Source organism: Trachemys scripta, chromosome 19 (assembly GCF_013100865.1).
Source record: "Trachemys scripta elegans isolate TJP31775 chromosome 19, CAS_Tse_1.0, whole genome shotgun sequence".
Taxonomy (NCBI): Eukaryota; Metazoa; Chordata; order Testudines; family Emydidae; genus Trachemys; species Trachemys scripta.
In genome coordinates this window covers 8,336,743-8,362,201 of record NC_048316.1, presented here as the reverse complement: position 1 = coordinate 8,362,201, position 25,459 = coordinate 8,336,743, and the positions used below count along the sequence as shown (strand labels likewise).

At 48.1% G+C, this 25,459-nt stretch overlaps 1 protein-coding gene across 1 annotated transcript in view; it reads left to right on the top strand.

Annotated features, from left to right (window-relative positions):
* Window positions 1-25,459, top strand: part of TTLL10 (tubulin tyrosine ligase like 10) — a 161,192-nt gene that overhangs the window by 132,417 nt on the left and 3,316 nt on the right. Inside the window, exons 8-14 of the mRNA XM_034753514.1 lie at window positions 513-631; window positions 2,743-2,863; window positions 4,591-4,676; window positions 5,719-5,890; window positions 11,305-11,476; window positions 16,302-16,442; window positions 18,599-18,715. Coding sequence (XP_034609405.1) covers window positions 513-631; window positions 2,743-2,863; window positions 4,591-4,676; window positions 5,719-5,890; window positions 11,305-11,476; window positions 16,302-16,442; window positions 18,599-18,715 — 928 coding nt within the window. The remainder of the gene's footprint in view (window positions 1-512; window positions 632-2,742; window positions 2,864-4,590; window positions 4,677-5,718; window positions 5,891-11,304; window positions 11,477-16,301; window positions 16,443-18,598; window positions 18,716-25,459) is intronic.

Sequence of the window (25,459 nt, the reverse complement as noted above, 5' to 3'; positions counted from 1 at the left end):
GTCACCGGAACCTGACACAGAATAGAAGCAAACTCTGGGGCCCTGTCTCGCTCCTTGCTACGGTTCCATGGGCTTTCCTCATTAACTCTTCAGGTGCCACCACACTGGATTTACAAACACATTCAGTTTTTCCAGTGGCTACTTAGCTGTTCTCTCTTCCCCCTCATTTCTGAAGTCTTAGGCTGAGAGATTTCTTGCCAAGCCACCCACTACACAGGGCTCCCACAGGTACCATTTTCCCCCTAATTGAAATAGCCCCATTTGATCAGCTCAGCCTTCATTAACGAGGTCTGTACCACCATCATCACCACCTCTCAAAAACCCCAGTACAGTCCCACAAGGGTACACTCTAATGAACTAGAGAGGGGAGAAGCCCCCTCTCCCCCACCTCAGGGCTTGTAGGTGTTGTTGAGTCAGCCCTCTAGGGACAATCTCAGGGAATTGAAGGACTCTGAGCTAATTAACTCTTCATTAAAAGCAGGGGCTGCTTTGCTATTTTGTTCTCCACGCAGGGTGAGCGTCTACTGCAGGAGCAAAGGCTGGCAGCGTATCCATGACAACAAAAGGGAGGATTACAAACTGAAATGGTGCGAGACCAAGAGCCGAGAGACCTATTACAACTTCAAAGAAGGTAAGAGGTCAAAGCGGTGGCGGGGAGAGCGAGGGAATACTGGACTCGCAGAGCTACAAGGAGGAGGAGGAGGGTTTGGGTTCCCCGGCAGGGCACCGCTACAGGAGCGACGGACACATAGAACTGAACGCGAGCTGTTTTGTAGCAGCTGGGTAAAGAGAACATTAGAGCTGCCTTTCAACCAAGTAGGTGAAGCCTTGGTGGAGAAGATGCCGCTCTGATTGCTCAGACACCATTGTGTAGCACCAGGGACACTGAGGCACAGAGGAGCTAAATTGGAACCTTCTAAAATGGGGTGTGCTTTGTCCTCTATGAAGTAAATTGCTAAATTTGCTCTTCATTTCACTGCTCCCTCTCCGATCTACTCTTCTCTCTCACCCCCTGCAAACGCTTCTCTTATGCCTGATCTCCGCTGCCTAGCTACCGGGTCTTCTTCCCATTACTCATGGCTGATAGATCCAGGCCTACTGGTAGCTCTAGTCCCCGAGAACCTCTGTTCCTCTCATTTAGCAGTGGCCCCTCCTCATTCCCAGCAGCACTGATGAGTTTGAACACATGTGCTAGCAGCTGGGAAATGAAATCAGACAGTTCTCCACAGCCCATCAAGTGCTCTGCAAATCACAGATTGATACCACTGGCCTAGAAGACTTGCCTAAGATAGCACAGGGGGCAACTCAGATCGGCTGCCTCCCAATCTCTTGCTCTTACTAAGAGACAATCCTACACCTGAACTCTTTTCAAAGCCACACTGTGCTGTAGGGGGTGGGGGGATGGCAGTGCAGCTCCATATTGAGACCAGGGGACAAGTTGTCTTCCAGTATAACTTGGTTTACCTCCCCTGAGGTCAAGGGAGCTGCTCTACTTCATGCCAGCTGAGAAACTGACCCTCAGGAGGCATGGATGCTTTAGAAGGGGGAGCATTGCATACATGCTCACTATCCTTAAATGGGACTTGAATAATCAGAAAGAAAAGAAGCCCCTTTACAAGGGTTTAGATCCCAAGGAGCCCTGAAAACTCTAAACCTCCATGTAAAAGGTCAGGCTGAGCATTCTGTGGATCTCCCTGGCCTAGAGATAAATCTAATCAGCATAACCAGGCTTCTTGGGGCCCAGCCAAACTCCCCACAGGAAGAGCCTGAAACTAAGAATTCACAAAGGCCTCCTTCAGCCTGGTGCCTTATCGGATTTCACCCCAAAGAGAGAGGCTTTGTACAGCCAAAATATAAACTAGTGGCTGGAGGGCTTTTCCCATACTCTCCCTCCTAGGAGCCCTGGGGCCTAAGTGCACCCAACCCCTCCCTCTTAAAGTCTGGGTGCTGGGGAATTAATACACCACAGCTGGCCCAGCAATCCCTATACTTAGGATATGCAGCTGTGCTTATTCCTTCAGGCAGCACCAGAGTGGGTTAACCCTTTCCCTGCCAATCCATGGGCAGGGTCTGGAATTGCCACTGCAGTTACAGCGGGAACGTGTGCCAGCTATTTGGCCGGATTATGCCATTAAAGCACAGCCCTGCGGCAGGGGATGTGGCAGGGGGTCACACTGCAGGGGGGAGCATTTGCAGGCTAGAATTCCTCCTGGCCCCTGGACAGCAGTTCCACCAGGCTTTGGCAGGGACAGAGTGCATGTTCTGGGATGCCACATCTCTGCTGGTGCATGTATAAAAGGGCAGGAGACATTGTGCCACCTTCACCCTGGCCCTACACATGTGCACCACAGCCCAGCACGCTACCTGCATTATCTAGTCACGCTCTGGCTGTCCCCTGAAGGGGGGTACCAGGGAGGAAGGGAGGGGACAGGAAAGCTCCCACATTGGGCACCTACACAGGACCAGAGACAACCTGGCTCTGTGTATATAACAGTATCACCATTGCACTGTAAGTGGCAAGCCGGGCAGCTGCTACCGTGGCAGAGCAAACTCACTCAGGAACAAGAGGTGCTTTGAGGGAGAAGGAGAATGTGGTCCCTCCCCTCTGGTTTCAGGGCAGATCTCAGCTCCTCAGCAGGCCTTTTAGCAGATGGGGAATTTTACTCTGCAGGCAGGATTTACCTCCACATCCCAGACCAGGCTGTGTGGCCCATGAAGGATATGTTTTGTTTTCTAATGCAGGCGAACAGCTTCTCTACCAGATCCCCAACAATAAGGTCCTCACTACTAAGATTGGCCTTTTGAGCAACCTGAGGGAGTATGAGCGGGTGATGAACAAGATCAGCAAGAACTTGAATGCCAAGTAAGGACTGCACATCCCTTTGGGCATTACACAGCCAGAATATAGAAACCTGTGCCACTTGGGGAGGTACCATATAAAGGAGAAGTTGGACAGATGGTCACCTCGTTGATGGGATGAGAAATCATCTGGTAGAGATGGGCTTGTGAGACCCATCCTGGAAATCCTTGGTTTCTCCACCCTGTGACTAAAACTGATTTCTGATTAAGCTTTGATGAAACTCCACCCTCTACTTTGATCTTAGACATTTTTCAGAATCATTAAGCTAGCCAACCAATCCTGTTTGTATAGCTCCACTGATGATGGACAAAACAAAGATTGTTTTAAAAAGCCATCGTGTGCCACTATATTTAACTTTGACTTCACTAACTGTCACACTGATTCATGCAAAGTCTCATAGCAAGTAACCCAGCATGGTACAACACAATCAGATCTGGGGACATCATGCTTTCTCTTCTTTTCTAAAGTCTTGTATGCTCTTCTTTCTTCTCCTCCATCCACTCATCTTTTGGAGTTATGTTTTGATCCAAAGCGCACTGGGAGTTAATGGAAGTCTTTCCACTGATTTCAGTGGATTCTGGACCATGCCCTGGATGACTGATCAGAGTGAAGTAGCTTTTCTCCTGTACTCAGCTGTAGTTAAGTTCAATGGTCCATGTTTTCTGCTTCAACCTTCTAAAGATCTTAATCTTCACTTCAAATGAGCTAAGCTTACGTGGATGCTGAGTGCTTCATTTTTAGTAGGCTTTAACTTGGTGCATAGTTTTGGGGGGTTCAGTTTTGCTCCTCCAACTAACTGTGTCTGCATTTTTGTCTCTTCACTGGCATTAATATTGGGCTGCAGTCACCCACCTATTCTGGAGGTTTAATCTCTTTTGTTATTTTGAGTATGAAACAAGAGGTATAAAAGCCATGGCGGAGGGCAGGGGGAAGGGTTTTTTTTTTTTTTTTTTTTGAGCCTTGAAGGAGTAAATTATAAAAATGAATACATCTTTTATCTATACCTGGGACTGTAGAACTGCCTGATCCCCAAAGATACCAGTTGTAATGAATCCCCCCATGAAAGATGAGGTGGGAACTCTTGAAGCTCTAGAGCATTTTGTAAATATCAGATACAGCACCTCTGCTGCAGTGTTATCTGTACCGCAAATAACCTCTGCCATGCTTACCTGAGGCCCTGTCTGTTAGTTTGCAGCAAACCTAGTGTGTAAAAGACATCATCAAGGCCAACAGAAATTCTGTAGAGTGTAATGAAACATTTGGCCATATCTTAGCATATATTCTCCAGCATTCCCTCCTGGGACTTCTTCCATTATTCAGATTTGGAGGAGAAGCTCTAGTTTTGCCCAAATCCTTGTCTATCTGTGATAAATAGTCAATATTGATTTACAAGCTGCTGCATGTCCCAAAGTCTTGAAGCGCTTGATGCAATATTATTAGGGATGGGCTCAAGACCCAGAAGTCAGATCCAGATTTGAACTTTCCCAAAAGTTGGAGTCTGGGGTTGAGAGTCAGGCTCGCCTCTAGAGGTGATCAAGAAAAACATTGTTATTGTGAGTAAAAAGCCTTCCCCAATGGAAATAAAAGAGTACAGGGGAAGAGAAAAGGGAAAAAAATCCATAACCCAAGTCTACAGTAAGATGTGTCCCCTACCTCTTGTCTGATGGGAACTCAAAAAGGGCTGTATGGCTCAGGAAAGGTTTTTTGGCTTATGGTCGGTTCTCCCATAGGATACTGAAGATGGAAGACTTCTTCCCAGAATCCTTTCGGCTGGATATAAAAGATGAGAGAGAAGCTTTCTTTGAACTTTACAAAGGTGACTAGTCTTTGCACATTGCCAATGATGAGGTCAAGTGTTCTGGGAGAAACATTGTTTTTTAGATGGCGTAGTGATCCCAAAGTAATTATGAAAAAGCAAACAATAAATGAGGGGCTTCCCTGCCCCGCTTTGCTCCCCAGTACCTGCCCACTCCTTCAGTTACCCCAGAAATCCCTGAAGTATTAGCAAGGAGCCTATGGCGTCTCTGACCTGCCCAAGAATCAGTCACGCTACAGCTCCCAGCAGTCATTTCAGACGCTGTTCTGGAATATCACTAGGGCTAGAGAGTGAACAGTAAATGTCCTGAATCCCAATGAATATCAGCAACATATGGGATAGTCATCTAGACCCGAATACTGCTGACAAGTGGGCTACTCAGAGAACGTGACTCACCCGACCCCAGTTTCTCTGACACGTAGCCCAAATATGCCCCTTCAACATTCCGATTGTTTTGATTGGCCCAGAAGTTGCCCACCCCACTGTCTCTAGCGATCTGTCAGCTGCCTTGTAGGTATCTCCTTGCACAACATCCCCTCCTCCAAGCTGTCCAAACCCTGGAGACAGACTCTTGCCTTGGGCAGTGTCAGACAGAGGCTCCCGCCAACTTTCTCCCTTCAGCTGTTCCCTTGGCCATCATCACTAGACATCATCACCAGCGCTTTTGTTTGCCCGCTCGCTTCTCCAACACACCAGCAAAAGCATCCCGGAGGCCGGCTACAAATGCACTTGAAGGCCCCATCATTCAGGAGGTGGAATCAGAGTCCAGTCTCCAAAGCTAGTGCTATCATGGTAGAGCTGAGACCAACTGGCAAAACCCGGCTCCAGATCTTACATGACACCAAAGCTTGGGAATGTGCAGATCTTAGGTTAGCCCCAGGCCCTTCTTTATTTGTGAGCTACGATATTTAAATATATATTCAAATGAGCATGTTTCAGCGCCCATTCATTGAGCACGTTGGTGTCTCGGGATACCATGCTATAGGGAATGTACAGTATCCATAACGACGCTGTAATCTAATAGACTCTTTCTTGTCTGCAGACACACAGATTTGGATCTGCAAACCCACCAGCTCCAACCAAGGGCGAGGAATTTTCCTGCTTAAAAATCAAGCAGGTGTCAACTCGCTTCAGGCCAAACTCCAGAGCATCGAGGAAGACCCTCTGTACAAGAAGGTGCCGTACAAAGCTCCCCAGGCAAGAATAGTGCAAAGGTAGAGAATGCAGCAGGCGGGCACGCCATTGCATCCATTGGTAGTCCAGCTATTGCTGGTGACAAAGGGGAAGAAGGGTGTTCCCATGATGTTGGGGCAGAACTGGAAGAGCTGGGTTCCCCTCCTGAATCTGCCACAGACATGCTCTGTCAGCGTGGGTATATTGCTTTGCTTCACGTCCCTTCTCTTGGCCAAATCCAGAGCCCCTTGCTCATTTCCCACTCAGACCTTTGTAAGGGAAACTCCCTCTGACTTCAGCTTGGAAACGGAAAAAGAACTGTGCCTGGCGCTCTCCGCCCCTGTGTCATCCAGTCCCCTGAAGGTTAATGTTTCCGAAAGCATCTGCCTGAGCACTGACATGTTTGGGATCACCTCCATGGGCCTGATCCAGTGCTCCAAGAATTCAGTGGAAAGGTGCCAGCTGACCTCCATGGGCACTCAGTCAGGCCTTATTGACCTTAATGACTTGAATTCCTTCATAGCTGTTTGATGGTTCCCACCATCTCTTCTCAGTGGCCTAGGACTCACTATGCTTTGTGGGTAGAGGGCTATTTTTCAGCTGAGCCTGTTTCAACACCTTCATGTCTGACATTTGGAGATAGGTCATCGCCATCAAACAGGAGGTTTGAGATGATCTCTATCTAACAATGTAAGAATGACTTCCAAAGGCCAGATGCTATAGCTTCATACATGACAAAAGCCTTGTATAGAGCCATTTGAATTAGGTATTATCCCAGCTTGTTACACCATGCCAAGATTTCATACACCATACAGCTGCAGCATCTGTGCCACCCATTCTATACCTACTATATATCTGTTGTAGTCTGCCTGGTAGCTGTGAGCTTCTTGACCTCAAACAGGAACTGCTCTTGTAGATACTCATGGCCGGTAGTCAAAAGAGACACATGCTTTCTTTGTAAGAACTTCACAGCTAACTATATTTTTTAAGCCGAAGCCCAGAGAGTCTCTGGCTACCAAATGTTATTGCTGTCTCCTTCTGATGTCTCTGCAAGTGTCATACTCCAGGGGACTGCAATAACACCATACAGCTTTCTTTTGTCTAGTATCTCTCTTATCAGCTGCATCCCAGAATGCTTTGCAGAGTTGAATAACACAGCCCTGGCAGAAAGAGAGTGAAGTTAGACTAGCAGAAGCAAGGGAGAAAGTTTTCAGCTGAGATTTGAAAAGCAATGACAAGCTGATGAGGTGGACAGGGGCAAGAAGGAACACAAACAGGAGCTGTGGTGGAGCAAGCTCTCCCCCAGGCTTTGTGTAGGGACATAAGGAATAAGGACCCAAATAAAGAGATCCCAGTCCACTAACTGCCCACATACAAACAGCAGCCACCAAGGTGTGAGTTAGATTTCAGATATCAGTACAGTCAACCCCATACAAGAGGCCCTTCCTTGGTAATCTCCCACTCTAAGGCACTGCCCCAAACTGTCCCCCAAAATAAAGGGGTGTGTGTTTCAAAAACACTCAGCAGTGGCTTAGCACCTATGTTCCCACAGAAGTCAATGGGAGTCATTTTAATAGGAGCAGAAACAAAGCCAACCCTGAGAGCCTGTGAAAATCCACACCCATAATACACAACTCAGCCCCTCTTTATTAGACACATCCTTATCCAACAAATATTTGTTGGTCTCTTGAGTGGTCACATAAGACAAGGTTCATTCCATTTTGCTGGTGGTGCTCGAGAATTATTGTTATTATTAATTATTTGCATTACCATAACTCTTATGAGCCTAGTCTTGACCTTGAACTCCATAGTGCTAGGCACAGTACAAACGCAGAACAAAATATGATCTCTGCCACAAAGAATCCAGACTGGGCATGTGCCCAGACGGATCCAGATAAGAGTTCTTCACTGCATAATCTTTCTACTGACTCACCCTGTGTCCTTAGGCAACTCACTAAGCTGCTCTCAGTTCCCCATCTTTGAAATAAGGATAGGAAATACTCAGCTCCCAAGTGAGCGCTGGGTTGATTAATTCATTGATTTTTCTAGAGTGCCTTGAGCTTCGTGAATGAGTTGCACTACAGAGGTGCAAAGTATTGTCATTATTTGTATAATGAGCTGCAAGTCACAGACATCCCTCCTGGCTTTCATGGGACAGCCTGGATTCTAAGTGGCTGTTTGGTTCAGTAATCTTGAAGCTAGGCTTCCAGGGCACTTCAAGCATCCCAGTGACCAATACTACGCTATCATGACATAATATAGTGTGATCAAGGTGTGACATGCCACATGGCATGCCAACATCATAGTGCGATATACTAAGGGCATGACAAATTTATCATAATGTGACATTAGCATGTTCCATCATGGTGCTGTTTGCATCACCCCACCATGCCACTGGGTCACAACTCAAACATTCTGATATTACAACTTAGCAACTTTATCCCAGAAAGTCAAGAACACAAAACTCCAACCTTCCCAGCCAACTCAAGCAATTAGTCCATTTTATCTTTGTCAGACTATTACAATAAATCTCTCTATAAGGAAGGTATTAGCCAGTCTAGTTGGGGTGGACAGGAGAGCCTTGTAAGAGGGCAAGTCTGAACTGCCAGCCGTTCTGTAGTAGGACAGGTATGTGTATGTAGTAGCTGGCACATAGACGCAGAGGAATTGATAGCCTGGATCAAACCCAAGGTCCATTTGTCCGGTATCCTGTTTCCAACAGTGACCAATATCACATGATTCAGCGGAAGCTGTAAGAACCCTAAAGTAGCACATGTGGGGTAATCTGCCCCCAACATTAGGTCTCATCCTCATAGACTTTAAGGCCAGAAGGGACCACCATGATCATCTAGTCTGACCTCTTGGACATCTCAGATCACAGAACCTCCCCCGCCCTCTCCTGTAACAGACCTATGACTTCTGGCTCAGTTACTGAAGTCCTCAAAGCTTGATTTAAAGACTTGAAGTTACAGAGAACCCACTATTTTACTCTAGTTCAAACCAGTGTGTGATTGGTCCCAATGCTGCAGAGAAAGGTCCTCTGCCAACCTGACCTGAGGGAAAATTCTTTCCTGACCCCAAATCCTGATCTCCAATAGCGAGAGACAGGCTTCAGGATGAGGTTTACCATCCCGTCCAAAAATGTTGTTAGTTTTAACTGTTAGAACTCTGGGTATTCTTGTTATCCACATAAATGTCCACTCCCCTTTCGTGAGAAGGGACGGCGTACTATTCCTAAATGATATCACTCCGGTGATGGCCGTGTGTGACGGGTTCTTTGTATTCAAATGCAAACTCTGTATACTCTCCAGTAAATATTAGTCACTCTTTAATTCCATCCCACTCTACAAATGTGGCATAAGCTTTTATTCCTTTAGTGTTCAAATGCTCAGCTTCTCTTCCTGCCATTTCACTGTGCGTCCTAACAGTGCCCTCTGCTGTCAGTGTCCACAAAGAAATGTTGGTTTAGGCCATAAGATGAATGGGTTTGTTTTGCCGTGTGTAATGAGACTATCGAGTTTTTAAACCAACTAGAAAACTCAACATGAACTGGAGAGCTGTGCTGCCAGTGGGGAGTGGGAGGGCAAGCTGATTTATCTGGATGTGTCAAGAAATTTAATCTTTCACTTTCTACCTTCTGCAATGTGTCCCTTGTTTTCAGGCAGGCAGAAAAGAAACTCTCCAGTATGACATGCTGCCTGAAATTCCCCTTCTGGGAACTGCCCCGAGTCCTACAGCAGAAGGGGGTGGGGGGCTACCCCGTTATTCTGGCTATATTAATTCCATTGATTCAGTGGTCTGTCCTTGTCTAGTCTGCCCTCCTCTATAACACAAGCCATAGAACTTCCCCAAAATAATTCCTAGAGAAGATAGTACAGAAAAAACATCCCAGCTTGATTTAAAAATTCCAGTGATGCTGAATCCATCACAACCTTTGATAAATTGTTCCAACGGTTAATTATTCTCACTGTTAAAAATGTATGTCTTATTTCCAGCCTAAATCTGACTAGTTTCAGTTTTCAGCCACTGGATCATGTCATACCTTTCTCTGCGAGACGGAAGAGCCGTTATTAAATATTTGTTCCCCACGTAGATATTTATGGACTGTAATCAAGTCACCCCTTAACCTTCTTCTCTGCTAAGCTAAATAGACTGAGATTTTGGAGTCTATCACTATAAAGCAGATTTTCTAATCCATTAACCATTCTTGGAGCTTTTCTCTGAACCCTTTCCAATGGGAGTTAGCCACGTAAATACTTTATTGAACCTGGGCCTTAGTTTTTAATGGGACAGCATCTCTCAAGATTTGTCCCAGGGTAGCTATAATTTAGTGTACCTTAGTGATTTGAGTAACTCAGTGAGAGCTCGAGTTTGTAGCAACACGGCCACTTCCAGGGTAGGACTGAATTGTGACATCGCTATTAACGAATGATAATGTCACTGCTAAAAGCAATCAGAGCTGGGGGACATGAATAGGATGAGAGTTGAAGTGTTGTCTGTTATGGAAAATGACTTTCTATAATTGCCCCCGAACTTTTTTAACCAACCTGCTCTATTTACAAGTTAAAAGATGGATGTTTTTCTAACTGCCTACCTCGCAAACGCAACCTCACAGCTAAAAGTCTAGAGGGTTTCTTTCTAGCTCAAACCTGGTCAGCCTATTTGACAGGTCTGTTGATGACGCATGAGCTAGAAAAGAATCCATGTCACTTGCACTGTGGTGGCTCAACACAGTTGAGAGATGCTAAAGTGCTAATATATTTTAGTGAGTAAAGTCAGCAGCTCCGATATGACGCTGAATACACACGCAAGCCATAGATCTGATGAGTGAAATGTTGCCGCTTTAACACGGTTGCTTTTCAGAGCAGAACTACACTTGAAGGGACAGAGAGAGAGAGAAGATGGGTGAGGTAGTATGTTTTATAGAACCAACTTCTGTTGGTCGAAAGCTTGTCTCTCTCATCAACAGAAGTTCATCCAATCAAAGATATTACCTCACCCACCTTGTCTCTTTAATATCCTGGGGCTGACATGGCTACAACTACACTGAATACTTTAAGGGACATCCTTATTTACACACAGAGGGACCTGCATCTGCACTCCTCACTCAAACCACTCTCCCATTTGACTCCACTGGGAGTTTTGCCAGAGCACGGATGACTGGATCGGGCCCAAATGTCAACAGAAGTGAGGGGAAGGGAAATATAGGACAAGAAAGTAGCAGTTTAGTGGGTCATTTGATTTTGTTCATCATCTTTCAGCTTCTGTTAAACTTAATCTGTTTGGGTAGCCTCTCACTCCCATTGATCTAAATCCAAACTTATGGAGTAAAGAGATCAGAGGCTGATCCTGGGTCAATTGAAATCAACGGCGACAGGCGTGAGCTGTTAGCTCCCCATGCTACAGCCCTTCATGCCCTTTCTTGATGTCACAGCTTGCACTTTCGCTCTGGCAGGTATATCCAAAAGCCTCTGCTCCTAGAGGGGAAGAAGTTTGATGTCCGTTCTTACCTCCTCATTGCCTGCACGGTGCCTTATGTATTATTTTTCGGCCATGGCTATGTCCGACTTACCTGCACCCACTACAATGCCACTTCCGATGACCTCACTGCTCATCTGACCAATCAGGTAAACTGAAACTATATCCATCTATCCACCCTGTGTGATCTGATTGGATAGTGCCAGGAGGTCCCTTTCGTGCCCATAGTTCGGTAAAATGATGGACTAGACGTGTCACTATTAGCAAGTGGGGAAGTTGATTTAGGTGCATGCTGAGAGGCAGTTCTGACAGAGGGGACTCCCAAAAGCAGGAGGTGAGAGGCTACTGATGTGGTTCATGAGTATGTGACCCTAGCACTTTGGCTGGTATGGGAGTGATTGGATCAGGATCACAAATGCATTATGGCCAAATGGACAGACTACTGGATTTGGAGTCTGTTCTCTGCCACTGATCTGTTGCGTGATCTTAGGTGAGACAGTTCCCCTCTCTGGGTCTCTTTTCCCTTCGTCTGTCTTGGGTATGCCGATCGTAAGCTCTTTGGGACAGGGACAATATGTCACTTGACTGATATGGGGCTGCCATAATTCAAATAAATAGTAATCCTGCATCATGCAAAAGTGTTTTTAATAAAACAGGTCTCTGGCTAGCTCTTGGAATTAAACCTTGATCTTTGCCAGCTTTGCTACCTCTGAGTGAGATCCTTGCACTGGCCCTGTTATCTGCCAAACACCCATCCCACCCTCTCTCCCGCTAGTAACAACCCCTAAGGGGGGCAGAAGCTTCCTGTGAATGAGGAGGCAGAGGGATAGGAGGGGGGAACAAGGCAAGCTATTGAGACTCTCGGGGGAGGGGAGGAATTGGATCCAGGCTGTGAAGGGGCCTCCTGGTAGGTCCTACAGCCATTCCTATGGCATTTCGATAGCAGCTGGTGCCCAGTGCCCGGTGATTGGCACCCTGACCTCTGCCCAGGTTTTGGTGCCCTCTCCTGTCCCCCACCTGCCCTGGTGGTTGGTGCACTTACTCCTGCCCCTCCCCCAGGATGGGTGTCTGTGCCAGGACCCACGGCAGCTAGAAGGCGGGACCTGGGCTGGGTCAGGGAGTCCTACTTGCTCTCTGGTGCCTGGCCCAGTCTCACGTGCTGCGGTGGCTGCTCCAGTCCCTCCTCCAGGTCCTGCTCTCCTCTCTGCCCCCACTTCCCTCCCATGCACGTGGGGCCAGAATGCAGCTGGATGCCGCTCGAACCCCCACAATGTATTGTGAGGGTGCAAACCAGTGAGTGGGGTGGAGACATTGATCCGCCACCCCCAATATTTCCACACACACCTGCCCATCCCCCCCAGTTCCATGGCCCGTGGTGATCCCACTGCTCAACATATGCCAAGCAAGTGACCAAAGTCTGCTGGAGGTTTTGCTTCCCAACAGCTAGGGCTGACCCCGGCGGTAGAGAGTAAACGGGCACTTAGGAAAGAAACCACAGGGAAGAAAACCATTTTCCCTGTAATGCATTTGCTCCCTCCAGTGGAATGGTGTGTTCTGAAGAGCCAGGTAGGGAGCTCTCCCAGGCTCGCCCACTTTGGTTCTTGCAGGAGTTTTATTGTTATTGCAGAAAGGTAGCTCAGGACACGGATTATAGCCACTTTCTGCAATATACGCTATTATCAACGTGTTTTCCTGGAACAGAGTTGTTTGCTCAACTCGAGGGCTGTGCACAGGGGATTTCAAGTGCTCAGGTGAGACCCTCTGGCACAACTGACATCAAACAAGGGACAGGTGCTTATTAGCAGAGCATAAATTACCTAGAAACCTGTCGGGAAGAGGGGGGGAAGGTAACTCACCTGAGCAGCTGGCAACATGTAGGACTTTTTTTCAAACTACACTTGATTCCGTCCTGCCTCCCCCACGCAAGGAAGCCAGCCATTTTTCTCTGCTATGTTTCAAATGTCAAGCAGAACCATTTCCCACAGAGCACCTCTACGAAAACACCCTGCAGTTGGATAACAAGGTAGCTTGTTCCTCTTGCTGCAGTGAACTTTGCTTTGCTAAACACCAGCCCTGTTTGGGGTTAAATGCACAATCATCTATAGCTTGACACAGAAAGTGTAGAATCAAAGCTTTGTTCCAAATGTATTTATTTGTAAACTTACACAGAGCCTATGACTAATTTGGCATCCAGTTTCAATGCTTAATTAATTATTATTATTATTGTATGTGTTATTGTATTACCCTAGCACCTAGGAGCCCCAGTCATGGACAGGAGCCCACTGTGCCAGGCGCTGTACAAACACAGAACAAAAAGCCAGTCCCTCCCTCAAAGAGCTTACAGTCTATGTATGGGCCAAATTCATATCTGATTTCGGTCCATTGAAGTATACGAACCAACGTTAGCACATTTGATCCACTTTGTTTGCAGATGGACTCAAACCAAAACCCTGATTCATGTTCGAAATTCTGGCCCAGATCCCAGTTTTGCTGCTGGTCCCTGTCTTAGTTTTGCATTTTACCTTCATCTAATCCCAGCTAAGGACACATCTGGGGGAGCCGAGGTCTTGCACCGAGGACAAACACTCCCTTTCTCCCACGCCACCTCATTAATACACCCCTGCCAGCCATTCAGTGGCTTTCCGTCCCAGGCGTCAGGCAACAGCTCATCAACAGAGCGGGGCTGATTTTGTTTCCCAAGCAAGCACAAGGGAATCTGAAACTGGATCATGAAACCTTGGAAGGAAAGCTGCTGTTGTGTGTGTTTCCATCGCCAGCCTCCCCACCCCCCCTTTTTAAAGAGCTTTGCCGTGTTTTATAAACCATCTGTGAAAGGTTCTCTCGGCCCACATCAAATTTGTAGTTATTGGGCCAGACCCTCGTCTGATGTAAATCAGTGCACCCTGTTGAAATGAATGGAGCGCCATTGATTTACACCAACGGAGGATTTGTCCCATTATTTTTTACAAATGCGTCTTGTTCCTTTGACAAGATGAAGTTTGTTCCGTCCAGGGCCGGGGCCTTGTGAGGAGCTGCCGCAGATGCTCAGCAGCTCGCAGGATCAGGCCCTCTGTTTTCAGGGGGCACACGCTGGCAGGAGCCCATCTGCACTTATCTTATGAGGACAGGTGGGTGTGGGAAGACAAAGGACCCCTCTGCTGACACGTCATGGGGATCAACAAGTGCGAGGCCTCGTTTGCCTCTTGCCCCGCCCAGGGGACAGTGCATTCAGCTGAAACCAGGGTGAGCCGCGTGGCAGACAGCTCCACTAATCAGAAGTTTTGCAGCTTAGCAGCGATTGCATGGCAGATACGTTTGCAATCCTGCCCAGCTGTTGCATAAGGAGAGGGGATTTATCTCTCCCTGGCCGATGCAAACACCCAGGGCTTGATAAGGCTCCACCTTACCCAAGGATTAATGAGCCAGCGGAATTGAAACTCCCTCTCCCTGGTTTCCTCTGGAGATACACACATGTGCATGTTTCCCAGGCGCTCCCTCGCCAGCAGAGAGACGCTCTCCGGAAGTGGGTTTATTCCTGGTCGTGTCGGGGAGGGTTACACTAGGCCGGGAGCATGGTGAGCAGCGGGCTCTGTGCTCACAAAGAGAAATGCCTTTTTAAAAACAACACTGCTGCTGCTGCTTTAACACAGTTGCTGGGTGATGGGGTCTGCTGTAAGCGTGCATCACAGGCTGCCTGCCCCTCAGCTGGTATCATCTAGGCAGCAGCCGGGGAGGGGAAGGAAAAGGATAATATAGAGCAGGGGACTGGGGGAGTATGGGACTCCCAGTCCCAGGGTCTGATTCTCAGTGACTTCATTCCAGGACTTGGGCAGGGAATGGGGAAGGGGGTTAATGTAGTTTTAAGCCACCTTTGGAGCATTCAGTGTATTCTGGGGCCATACAGGGGCCTGGCCTCCATGAGGCTGTTTCTCATGGCTCTGCATGGGTCCCCAGGAAGCCGAGAATAGCTGCAGTACAGTGCCATGTTCCCAGCAGGCCTCCAATCCAACCCTTAGTCCTGGGGCTGCAAGCAGGGCTGGGGTAGAGCGATGGGAGGGGCTGGGGAAGGCTTGTGCAGTGAGTGTTCTTGGGGCTGTTTATCCCCACTCCAAGCAGCATCACGGGGCCTTAATGCAACTGAGAATCAGGCCTCTGGACTCTGTTCCCAGCTCCGTCACTGACTCGCTGTGTCTCCTTGGCCAAGTCACTTCACCTCCAGGCTGGGAAGCAAATGGACTTTCAGGCTTGGCTATGTGGCACTTTCTAGCAGGTCCTCTCTGCACTGTGACCACTAGGTAGGACACAGGGTGTGCTCAGACTATCCTTGTGTCCACACTGCACCCCTAGTTCTGATTGCACTCAGACTGCCTGAAACTTGTGCATCAAGGGATCGATCCTTCGAGGCACTGAGCGCCCTTAACGCCCACTGACTTCAATGGACATTGAGGGCACTCAGCACGACTTAGTAACATCCTGCAGGATCAAGCTCTAGGACTCCAGGTCTCATCTCACCCACCCCCATATTTCCCAGGGTGTCAGCAAACTCACTCATCTTAGCAATTCAAGGGGCCGACCTGCACCCTGACCTTCAAGAGGCCAATGGGGATTGTGGGTACCCAGCACCTTCCTGAGCAGGGTCCCAAAGCAAAACAAGTCTGGATCTTCCAGCCGGGAATTCTGACATGGGAGCCAGAGCCCTAAAGCCATCAGAGCTAAACCTTCTGAGCAAGGGTGCTTGGGAAGAACAGACTGGCCACAAATCCCAGCCCATAGCCTTCCTTCTGCAGTGCTCACTTTGTATCTGCTTGCTTTCCCATCTTTTGGGCCAGATGGCAACTCAGAATATGGCTTGAATCTGGTTCCTTTATAACCATTCCTCTCTTCCCCTCCCCATTCCTCAGGGCAGGGAGGGGGAAATCTAAGCCTTTTAACTCACCATCCCTTTGCTTTCTCCACCCCCCCTTTCCCCTCCAGTACATGCAGAAGAAAAACCCCCTGTACAGTCAGCTGAAGGAGGAGACGGTGTGGCGGATGGAGCGCTTTAACAGCTACATTAATGATAAATTCAGGCAAGCCAAGGGCCTCCCCAAGGACTGGGTCTTCACCGTGTTCACTGTGAGTGTACGGGGAGCCCGAGTGCATGCGCGGCGTTAATTAGGCTTCCTGGAACAGGAGGGAGGGCAAATCTGCTTGCTTCTCAGGTGCCTGAGGGGAAACAGAGGTGCATCAAGTGAGGAGAAGGGATTGGCAGCACCATAGTAACCGTTTACCAGCAGATGCTGAATGCGGCAGCATTTTACTCTTAAAAACCACCCTAAAATATGCATCAAAAACTACTGGATTCTTTCGTCTTGTTCATGTCAATGTAGACTTTATTTTTACATCACACTTTGAGGTGACTTGTCATGAAAGAGGGTGATGGGCAGCAATTACCTGGAGGAGTGCTATAGTGTTATCCACAAAAAGAACAGGAGTACTTGTGGCACCTTACAGACTTTTTGCAGATACAGACTAACACGGCTGCTACTCTGAAACCTAGTGTTATCCAGGCTTCCAATCCAATGCCACGGTACTACAGTGACAAGTCAAGGGGCGTCAAAGAGATGTCAAAGAGATGTCCAGCTTGACAGGACTCAAGCCGAAGTGTGACCGCACTTTTGAAGGCCTTTGTATAAGCCCGTTCATTTAAGGCCGGATCCCTTCACATACACGCTGTTCTTAACCTAAGAACGGCTGTACCGGGTCAGACCAAAGGTCCATCCAGTCCAGTATCCTGTCTACCGACAGTGGCCAATGCCAGGTGCCCCAGAGGGAGTGAACCTAACAGGCAATGATCAAGTGATCTCTCTTCTGCCATCCATCTCCAACCTCTGACAAACAGAGGCTAGGGACACCATTCCTTACCCTTGCAGTGGGACTCACAGACTTTAAGGTCAGAAGGGACCATTATGATCTTCTGATCTGACCTCCTGCACAACGCAGGCCACAGAATCTCACCCACCCAGTCCTGTAACAACCCCCTGACCTATGTCTGAGCTATTGAAGTCCTCAACATGGGTTTAAAGACTTCAAGGCGCAGAGAATCCTCCAGATTGTGGCTGGATAACCCCTCCTATCATGAAGAGTGGGACAGACCTAAAAGTCTTGATTTCCACCCTGCACTCCCATCTTGCACAGGCCGAGAGGGGAAGGAAGTTAGGGATGGAGTCTCTGGGGCCAGCCGGTTCATCAGCTTGACTTGGATGGTGCCGTAAGGTTCCACGCAGCTTGAAACATATGCGGTGGATGGAAATGAAGGGAGCAGAGCTCAGAAAGGACAAGGGCTGTTAAGCTTTGTTGTGGTGCTGTTTAAAACGACACCCAAAGGAAATTAAATGCTAAAAACATTAAGACAACATTAGGTTTTTCACCCAAAACCTTAGGGAACCAGCTAGGACGCAACTCGGGCTAAGTTTGCCAAAAGTTTCACTGCCGTTCTGAAACCTTTCCACCAGCCTGGGCTCAGGTTATTGGACAGAAACCATAAAACACAATCAGTTCAACTCAAAACCAAGCAAAACCTGGCAGCGGCTGCTCCGTTTTGCCCTACGTTTTTGGCTTCTTGAACACAAAACTCAGGGAGTCTGTGAATCGTCAATTGCCACATTTGTCCCCAAGTCTGGTTGTCCCTTTTAAAAGAGTAAATGAAGAAGTATTTCTAGGAAGTTGGTAAACACTTGTTCTGAGTGAGGATCCAGGCTCAGTTCCATGGTGCAGTCAGTGTGATAGCACCATGGAGTAGTGGGTTCAAAAGCAGTCCCCAAGGAGGAAGTCAGAGAGATGGGTGAAGGTCGCATATTATGTTATCCGGTAAGCAGTATTTGTCCTCAAGCTTCCAACCGGAGAAGGAGCACAGGGGGTGGCTGTCTGCTTGAAGAAGGGAAGGCTTGTGAGGAAATGTTGTTCACAAGCCAACAGGGTCTGTGGGTCTTATGATCTCAGCTGGAATGGCTCCATGGCCCGCCTAATATGAGAAAATCCACTCTGGAGATAGTGGGTGTCTCTGGAAATAACACTTAGATGGGAAAATCTTGCCCTGAGATGTGGGTTTTGTGCCCCATTTCACATGTGATTTGGCTCTCAAATCCTCTCACTTTACAAACCTGGGAAACCGTCTCTATAGAGACAGGGAAGGGGAAAGTTTGCTGGGCCGGTTGGCCTGTCGCGACTAAGACGTTGTGCTCCTGTGTGTTTGGACTGACCCTACGATGCCGTTATTGTGTGTATTTCAGAAGAGAATGCAGCAAATCATGATGCAGTGCTTCCTGGCTGTCAAGTCCAAGCTGGAATGCAAACTGGGCTACTTTGATCTCATTGGCTGTGATTTCTTGATTGACGAAGACTTTAAGGTATTTAGCAAAATCTTGTTCCCTTTATGCATGCAGCCACTTCTGAGGAGGAAGGAGCCAAATGTTTAACAGCGCATAGCAACCCTTCCATAACAGTTTAGGGTGGGAAATGAATACTTTATCCAGTTAAAACTGTGATTGGAATTTGGGCAGGAAGGTGGATTTAATAGCGAAAAATAGCACGGGATCTTTAGTGACCAGAAGCCCCCGGTCTCAATTTTACATCGCCTCTGAAAGATGGCGGGCCGGATACTCAGCTTGTATCAATCAATGCATCTGCCTTGACTTCGAAGGAGCGATCCTGATTTGCACCAGCTGAGTATCTAGCATCGAAACTCCAACAACACAGAGACCCTTTCAAGGCTATGCTCGGGCATTGGATCGTTTACTGATCCGCCAGTCACCAGCAGAACTTTCTAGATGTTCCTCGTAGGTTTGCCATCCACGAACTGATCCATCCCAACACGACTTAGCTGGGGAGAACTGATAGAATCACAGAATAAAGTGGTAAATTGGGACGTACAAACAGAGAAAGAAAGAGAAGAATGGGGAAGGGACTGGCTATAACCATCACGTTGCCTCAAAGCATCAAAGTCCTATAGAACCACCTGGCCTGAATACAACAGAAAGCCATCTGGTTCACTTTGCTTTTGTAGACCTGTTGCTAACACAGACGCTAACTCAAACATATTCCAGCAAACCCTACTACAGAATAGCAGTCATGTATGCAGCACAGGGCACGGTGCCCACACAATAGTGTCCTTTGTGCAGGAAATCAATGGCAAGAGAGAGTTAATGGCAAAGACATAGAAACTGGCACATCTCAAATTTCGGTGGCAATTGTCTTTTTGCAATGTTGGCATGCAAAGCCCTGGCTGTGTAAACCTGCAATAGAAAGGGAGATCCAATATCACTCTAGTCTGGCAATCCCTCTGTGGTTAATTAAAAGCGTTAGCTCCGCTTCAGTGCAAACATGGCCCCTGGAGACTATTACGTCTCTATGTATTTTGTATATGGACAGATAAACAGATCGGTTACTTTAGAATGGTTTGATCTATAACCGTGTGTGGTGGGGGGGTGATTTCAGTGCTGAGAAACAGGAGACCCAGCAGTGATGAGCAGGTTTGGAAGTCTGTTAAAGTGGGTAAAGGGAGTAAAGCAGGAATTTATGTCTGTATTTGTTTATCGCAGGCTCTTCCCTGTTCTCTTGTCCTGTAGGGAGACAGTGAACCTGATTCTCCGTTCACGTACACCACTGTCAATTAGAAAAAACTTCACTGAAGTCAGTGGAGATACCTCAGAGTAGAACTGGTAGAAGAGAGAGGAGACTCAGGCCCAGCGCCTTTAACCCAGTGTTTACGTCTGTATGAATACCATGGTTGCTGGGGTGATTGTGTAGTTCCTGGCTGGGCTTCCTGTTGTGTAGGGATCTGCACCCATAACACAATGGGCCTGGTTCTCCTCTTCACCGTACACCAGTGACTTCAGTGGAGTCTGATTCACATCAGAGGAAATGAGATGCATGAATGTGCTGTGTTCTGCACCAGAGCAGGGCTCCCCTTCTAAAGGGGCGCGGCTGTGATGTTCATGTTTCTCATTCCCCAACGGCCCATGTGGAAGGGCGTGGCTGTAAAACAGGGTGGAGGGACAGGCTGGATGACGGAAGGGCTTTATAGTGGCAGGCATCACTTTTGAGTTCCGTTACGTCTTCAGCTCCGGTCCAGGATGAAAGGGATTGAAAGACGTTGCCATCTGATGGATTTCCAGTGGCCTAGATGATACAAACCTTGGGGGGTGGGGGTGTCTTTAGGGCAGTGTGGCATATCCCCTTGGTTGTCAGTCTAAGCCGGGAAACCGAGGGCTAACTGGGTCACATGGATGGAGCTCTTCTCTCACACCTGGAACTCCCTCCAGAATGAGGAACGTAGGTGGGACGGGGGAAGCTTGCATCAACAATGCTTGTGCTGGAGCTGTGCTATAGGTACAGGTGATCTCCCCCAGAGCTGTGCGTCCAGCACCAAACTCATATACACACAGTTAAAGGAGTGAATTGACGGGAGGGAAAGTACCGGTAGAAAGGGCTAATTTGAGCTTTCTCCCATCCACGCCCTTCCTTCCTTCCTCCTTGTTCCAAATGTCTAGACACCCCTGAATCACTCCCCAGGAGGGCTCCAGGGTCCCGCATTTGCCTGGTGCAGTCTTTGAAAGGCATTTCTGTCCCACAGCATGGACTGCAGCACATTGGTTGCAGTGTGCATGCAAACAAGGCCCGTGGAAAGGACCCACAACCCCTCTGCAGCGCCGCCCACTCTTGTCTCAGCTGCAAGGAGGAGTGCATGGGGGGGGGGGGAGCGCTTGTTTGGCATAGCTGTTCTGTCTCCTCAAATAGTTTTGCCAAGACCCAGGGCACAAGACCCAGGGCTTAGGGTGAGTTCATTTAAATGGTCTCCAGTCAGGGAAGCAGCTGACAGGAAGGATTGCATCAACCAGGCAGAAGGGCCGCTCTCCTCAGGGAGACAGGCGTGTGGATCTTTTAGTAGCAATAAATGATCCATCCATGATCAGCCATTCAGCCACGGAAGAGCAGACTCCAGCTTTGCCTGCCAATTTGTGAAAGCCAAACCCGTTGGGGATAAAGGGCCAAAGTCACCCATGCTGTGAACAGGTGCAATTCCATTCATTTCAATGGCACTGCTGCCCACTGGCTCCTGAGATTGTTGGGGCCCTGGCGTGGTGCGACAGAGAGACAGATGGTTCCAGGCCAATTTCAGGAGCTCAGGATAAAACCTGCTTTGGGTGCAGGGGAGAATCTGCCAGCTAACTTTGTGACCTTTGGCAGCGCTAATTGGTTCCCTTGCGGGGAGTTCAACAGAGACTGAAAGCCCCTCTCACTACTCCAGTGCGCTCAGGATTTCAGCCCCATCCACACTGTAACCTGAGACCAGGCCTCTTTAGTATTATTATTAATTGGCTGCAGTGCGGTGATTCTGGATCAGGACCCCATCGCGGCTAGGTGCTGTACAAACGTGGGCCCCACAGAGCTCTGGGCTCGGGACCACACTCCGCACCAGCCCTGCAAAGCTGCTTCTGAGCTGGGGATTCACATGCAAAATAAGCACAAAGAAGCACAAATCTCTGCACCCCTCCCCCAGCCCCCCAAAGGGGTGAAGGAGTTTGTATCTGAGGTTGCAGCTGTAGCCAGTATCTTCTTCATTAGTTATGGAGGCTAAATCTTTTAAATGTTACTTTCCTGGCAAGAACGCACACGCTCCAAGGTAACCCACACAGATCACTGTTTGTGTGTATAAGCACATGCATCCCCCACCCCCCAAAGTGTATGCATTGATGGAACCATATTTACTCCACAACTAGTTTCAAAGGCAACACAAGAGATAACACATAACAAGCTCGGGGGGGGGGGGGGATCGCAGAATAACCACTAGCCATTGTAGCTTTTATAAGGGCTGCCTTTTGTTGACAAAGTCGCTGGCTAAAAGATGTAACATGGCAGGAGTTATACGTGCCACGGGAAAACTAAACTGCCCTAGGGAGAGTAAATGGCCTCGCCCAACGGGTATGCCCTGCAGAGACTAGAGAACAGGACTGGAGGAAAACAGTGTGGAAGCACAGATTCCCCTTTTTATGTCCAGAGAGTAAAAAAGGTAATTTAATTATTTTATTTTTAAGCATGACCTTTGTTTGGTGTTGGGATTTTGCTTCTTCTGCAGTTCATAGTATTAAATCGTTCATAGTATTAAACAGCTCTTTAGAGCTTCAAGACTCTGTACCAACATTAACTAGTGAATCTGCACAACACCCTCCCTAGGCAGGTAAGTTGCAGTATTCCTATTTTGTACATAAGGAAACAGACACAGAAGTCAGAAAGTTAAACAAACAAACCCCCCACCAGCACCCATCCAGGCACCAAAATAAATACTCCAGTTTTCAAACAAGTTGAGCACAGTGGGTGCTAGGCCCTTTTGAAAATGTCACCGGAGGTGCCCCAATGGGGGCTGGTGGGGGCCGAGTACGTCTGAACATCTGACCCTTATTTAGGTGGCTAAATGCAAGCTGAGCTTTTTTGAAAATCTGTCCCAGAGAGGCCGAGGGTGTGTAGGCCCCTGAAAATGCAGCTAGGAGTCTAATGGGATTCTCAAGAGCACCTAGCGCTAGCTCACATAGATTTCAATGGGAATAGGGTGACCAGATAGCAACTGTGAAAAACGGAACAGGAGGTGGGGGGTAACAGATGCCTATATAAGAAAAAAGTCCCCAAAAAACCGGGACTGTCCCTATAAAAACGGGACATCTGGTGACCCTAAATGGGAATTAGGCACCTAATTTGCTTAGGGGCATTTGAAAACCCCACTAGGAACCTATTTACATCTTTAGGTACCTAAGTCCCTTTGAAAAACTGGCCCTAAATGTGTTGTCCAGAGCCACAAAGAAAATCAGTTTCAGAGAGACGCAGAAGCTCATGGATTCTGGTCAGGCACTCAGGTCCCACCTGTTTTTTTCTGTGAACAAGCTAAGATAAGGCACCTTTGGAACAAAACAAAAGGGGATAATGCCGCTTTCACTCCAGTTCTGTGCATCTCAAAGGACTTAAAGCAATGGGACAAAGAACTGAGGCCTGGTTTGGATCTCACTGGCGCTGGCGTAAAGCAGGAGTAATTCCATTGAAGTCAATAGAGTGTGACACCGAGTGTGAGTGAGAACAACCCCATTTATATCATATGTTGCGATGAGGTGTATTGAATGCAGCCATTATTACAGACCCAGCAATAAATTCTATGTGGTCTTGAATATTAGAGGTTTCAGAGTAGCAGCCGTGTTAGTCTGTATCCGCAAAAAGAACAGGAGTACTTGTGGCACCTTAGAGACTAACAAATTTATTAGAGCATAAGCATATGCATCCAAAGAAGTGGGCTGTAGTCCACGAAAGCTTATGCTCTAATAAATGTGTTAGTCTCTAAGGTGCCACAAGTACTCCTGTTCTTCTTTTTTGAATATTAGAGTCCCCTGGGAGATGGGCTGCTACGTAAGACACCACCACTATCCCCTATTATTTTCAGAGACCCCAAAGAAATCTTTACTTTCCACTTGGCCAGCTGCTACAATTAAGCAGCGCACAAAGGACCACCCCGTTTATAGGACGTCACTTCTCGAGGTCAAAATTCTTGGGAAAAAGAATCAAACTCTCACCCAAACCTGCATTTCTTCTGAGCCCCAATGCTCAGACCCCTGAGGCCAGGGCTGGCTCCAGGTACCAGCTGAGCAAGGGGAAGGGGCGGCATGTCAGGCTCTTCGGTGGCAATTCGGCGGAGGGTCCCTGTCCTTCTCGGAGGGAAGGACCTGCCGCCGAATTGCCGCCGAAGAAGAAAGCGGTGTGGTGGAGCTGCCGCCGACCGCGACTTTTTTTTTTTTTTCCGCCGCTTGGGGTGGCAAAAACCCTGGAGCCGGCCCTGCCTGAGGCAGTAGGAGTGGTGGGTACAGAAGGAACACAGAATCAGGTCCATTGGTAGCCATTAGCTGCAAAGTACCATGGGATAGATTCTAGCCACAGGTGCTCAGATGCTACAACGATGAGAGCTGTATAAGAACCAAACAGAATAGAAAAAAAGAAATTAAGTAGTTGATAATAAAAGGTCATTTGTCAAATGCTGACTGTATGCAGTGCTATTTAAAGAATGAAAGAAGGCATGTGCCCAGCCTTGAGGAACTTGCAGTTTACCAGTTCCCTGTCATAGGTTAGAAAGCCAGGAGAGGAGGGATGGTCCAGTGGTTATGGACACAGGAACCCAGGGTTCAATTCACTCATCTGGAGAGGCAGGGGCGGCTCTATGTTTTTTGCTGCCCTAAGCATGGCAGGCAGGCGGCTTTCGGTGGCGCGCCTGCAGGCGGTCCGCTGGTCACGCGGATTCGGTGGCGTGCCTGCGGGATGTCCGCCAGTACCGTGCCATTGACGTCCCCGCTGCCGAATTGCCGCCGAAGCCACGGGACCGGCGGGCCTCCCGCAGGCGCATAGCTGAAAGCCGCCTGCCTGCCCCCCTCACAGCGACCGGCTTGCTGCGCTGGTGCCTGGATCCACCCCTGTGTAGAGGTTTGGTTTCCTGACTGACCTTGGGCAAGTCACTTTGTCTCTCTGTCCATCTGCAAAACAGGAATAAAAGTACGTCCCTACATCACAGGGTTGTTGTGAGGATCAACACACTGAAAACATATGAGACACTCAGAAGCGGTACCAGTGGTTCTCAACTTATTTTCCATTGTGGGTCATAGAGGCAGCTCTCTAGGTGTTATGTGGGCCGCAGCCACACAATATATATACTGCCTGAATGGCCCCGAGGATGTCACATGGGCCGTAGCTGTGTGCTGATTGGGCCACAAACAGCCCACGGGGTGTGGGTTGAGAACCACTGACCTATACTGATGGAGGCCATATAAGAGAGGTAGCATGGAGAGCTTTGCTCTTTCTGTTTGTCTGTTTCACTTGAAAGCATGAAAGGGACACAAGACACTAACCCAGGTTCATCTGTCAGGACAAAATCTTATGATCTTGTATTGGGGGCGCTGAGCAAAGTATTCAAAGATGGGGAAAGAATATTTGCCAGAAGCTATCAGTGGAGTTTAGGTGCCCTCTAGTGGTACCGGTAAAATATTTCCATTTCAATGAGAGCTGCCTTTGCTTTCATTTCTACTCTTCTGAAGGAGACAATCCACACTTCAAAGCCCCTTTTTGTG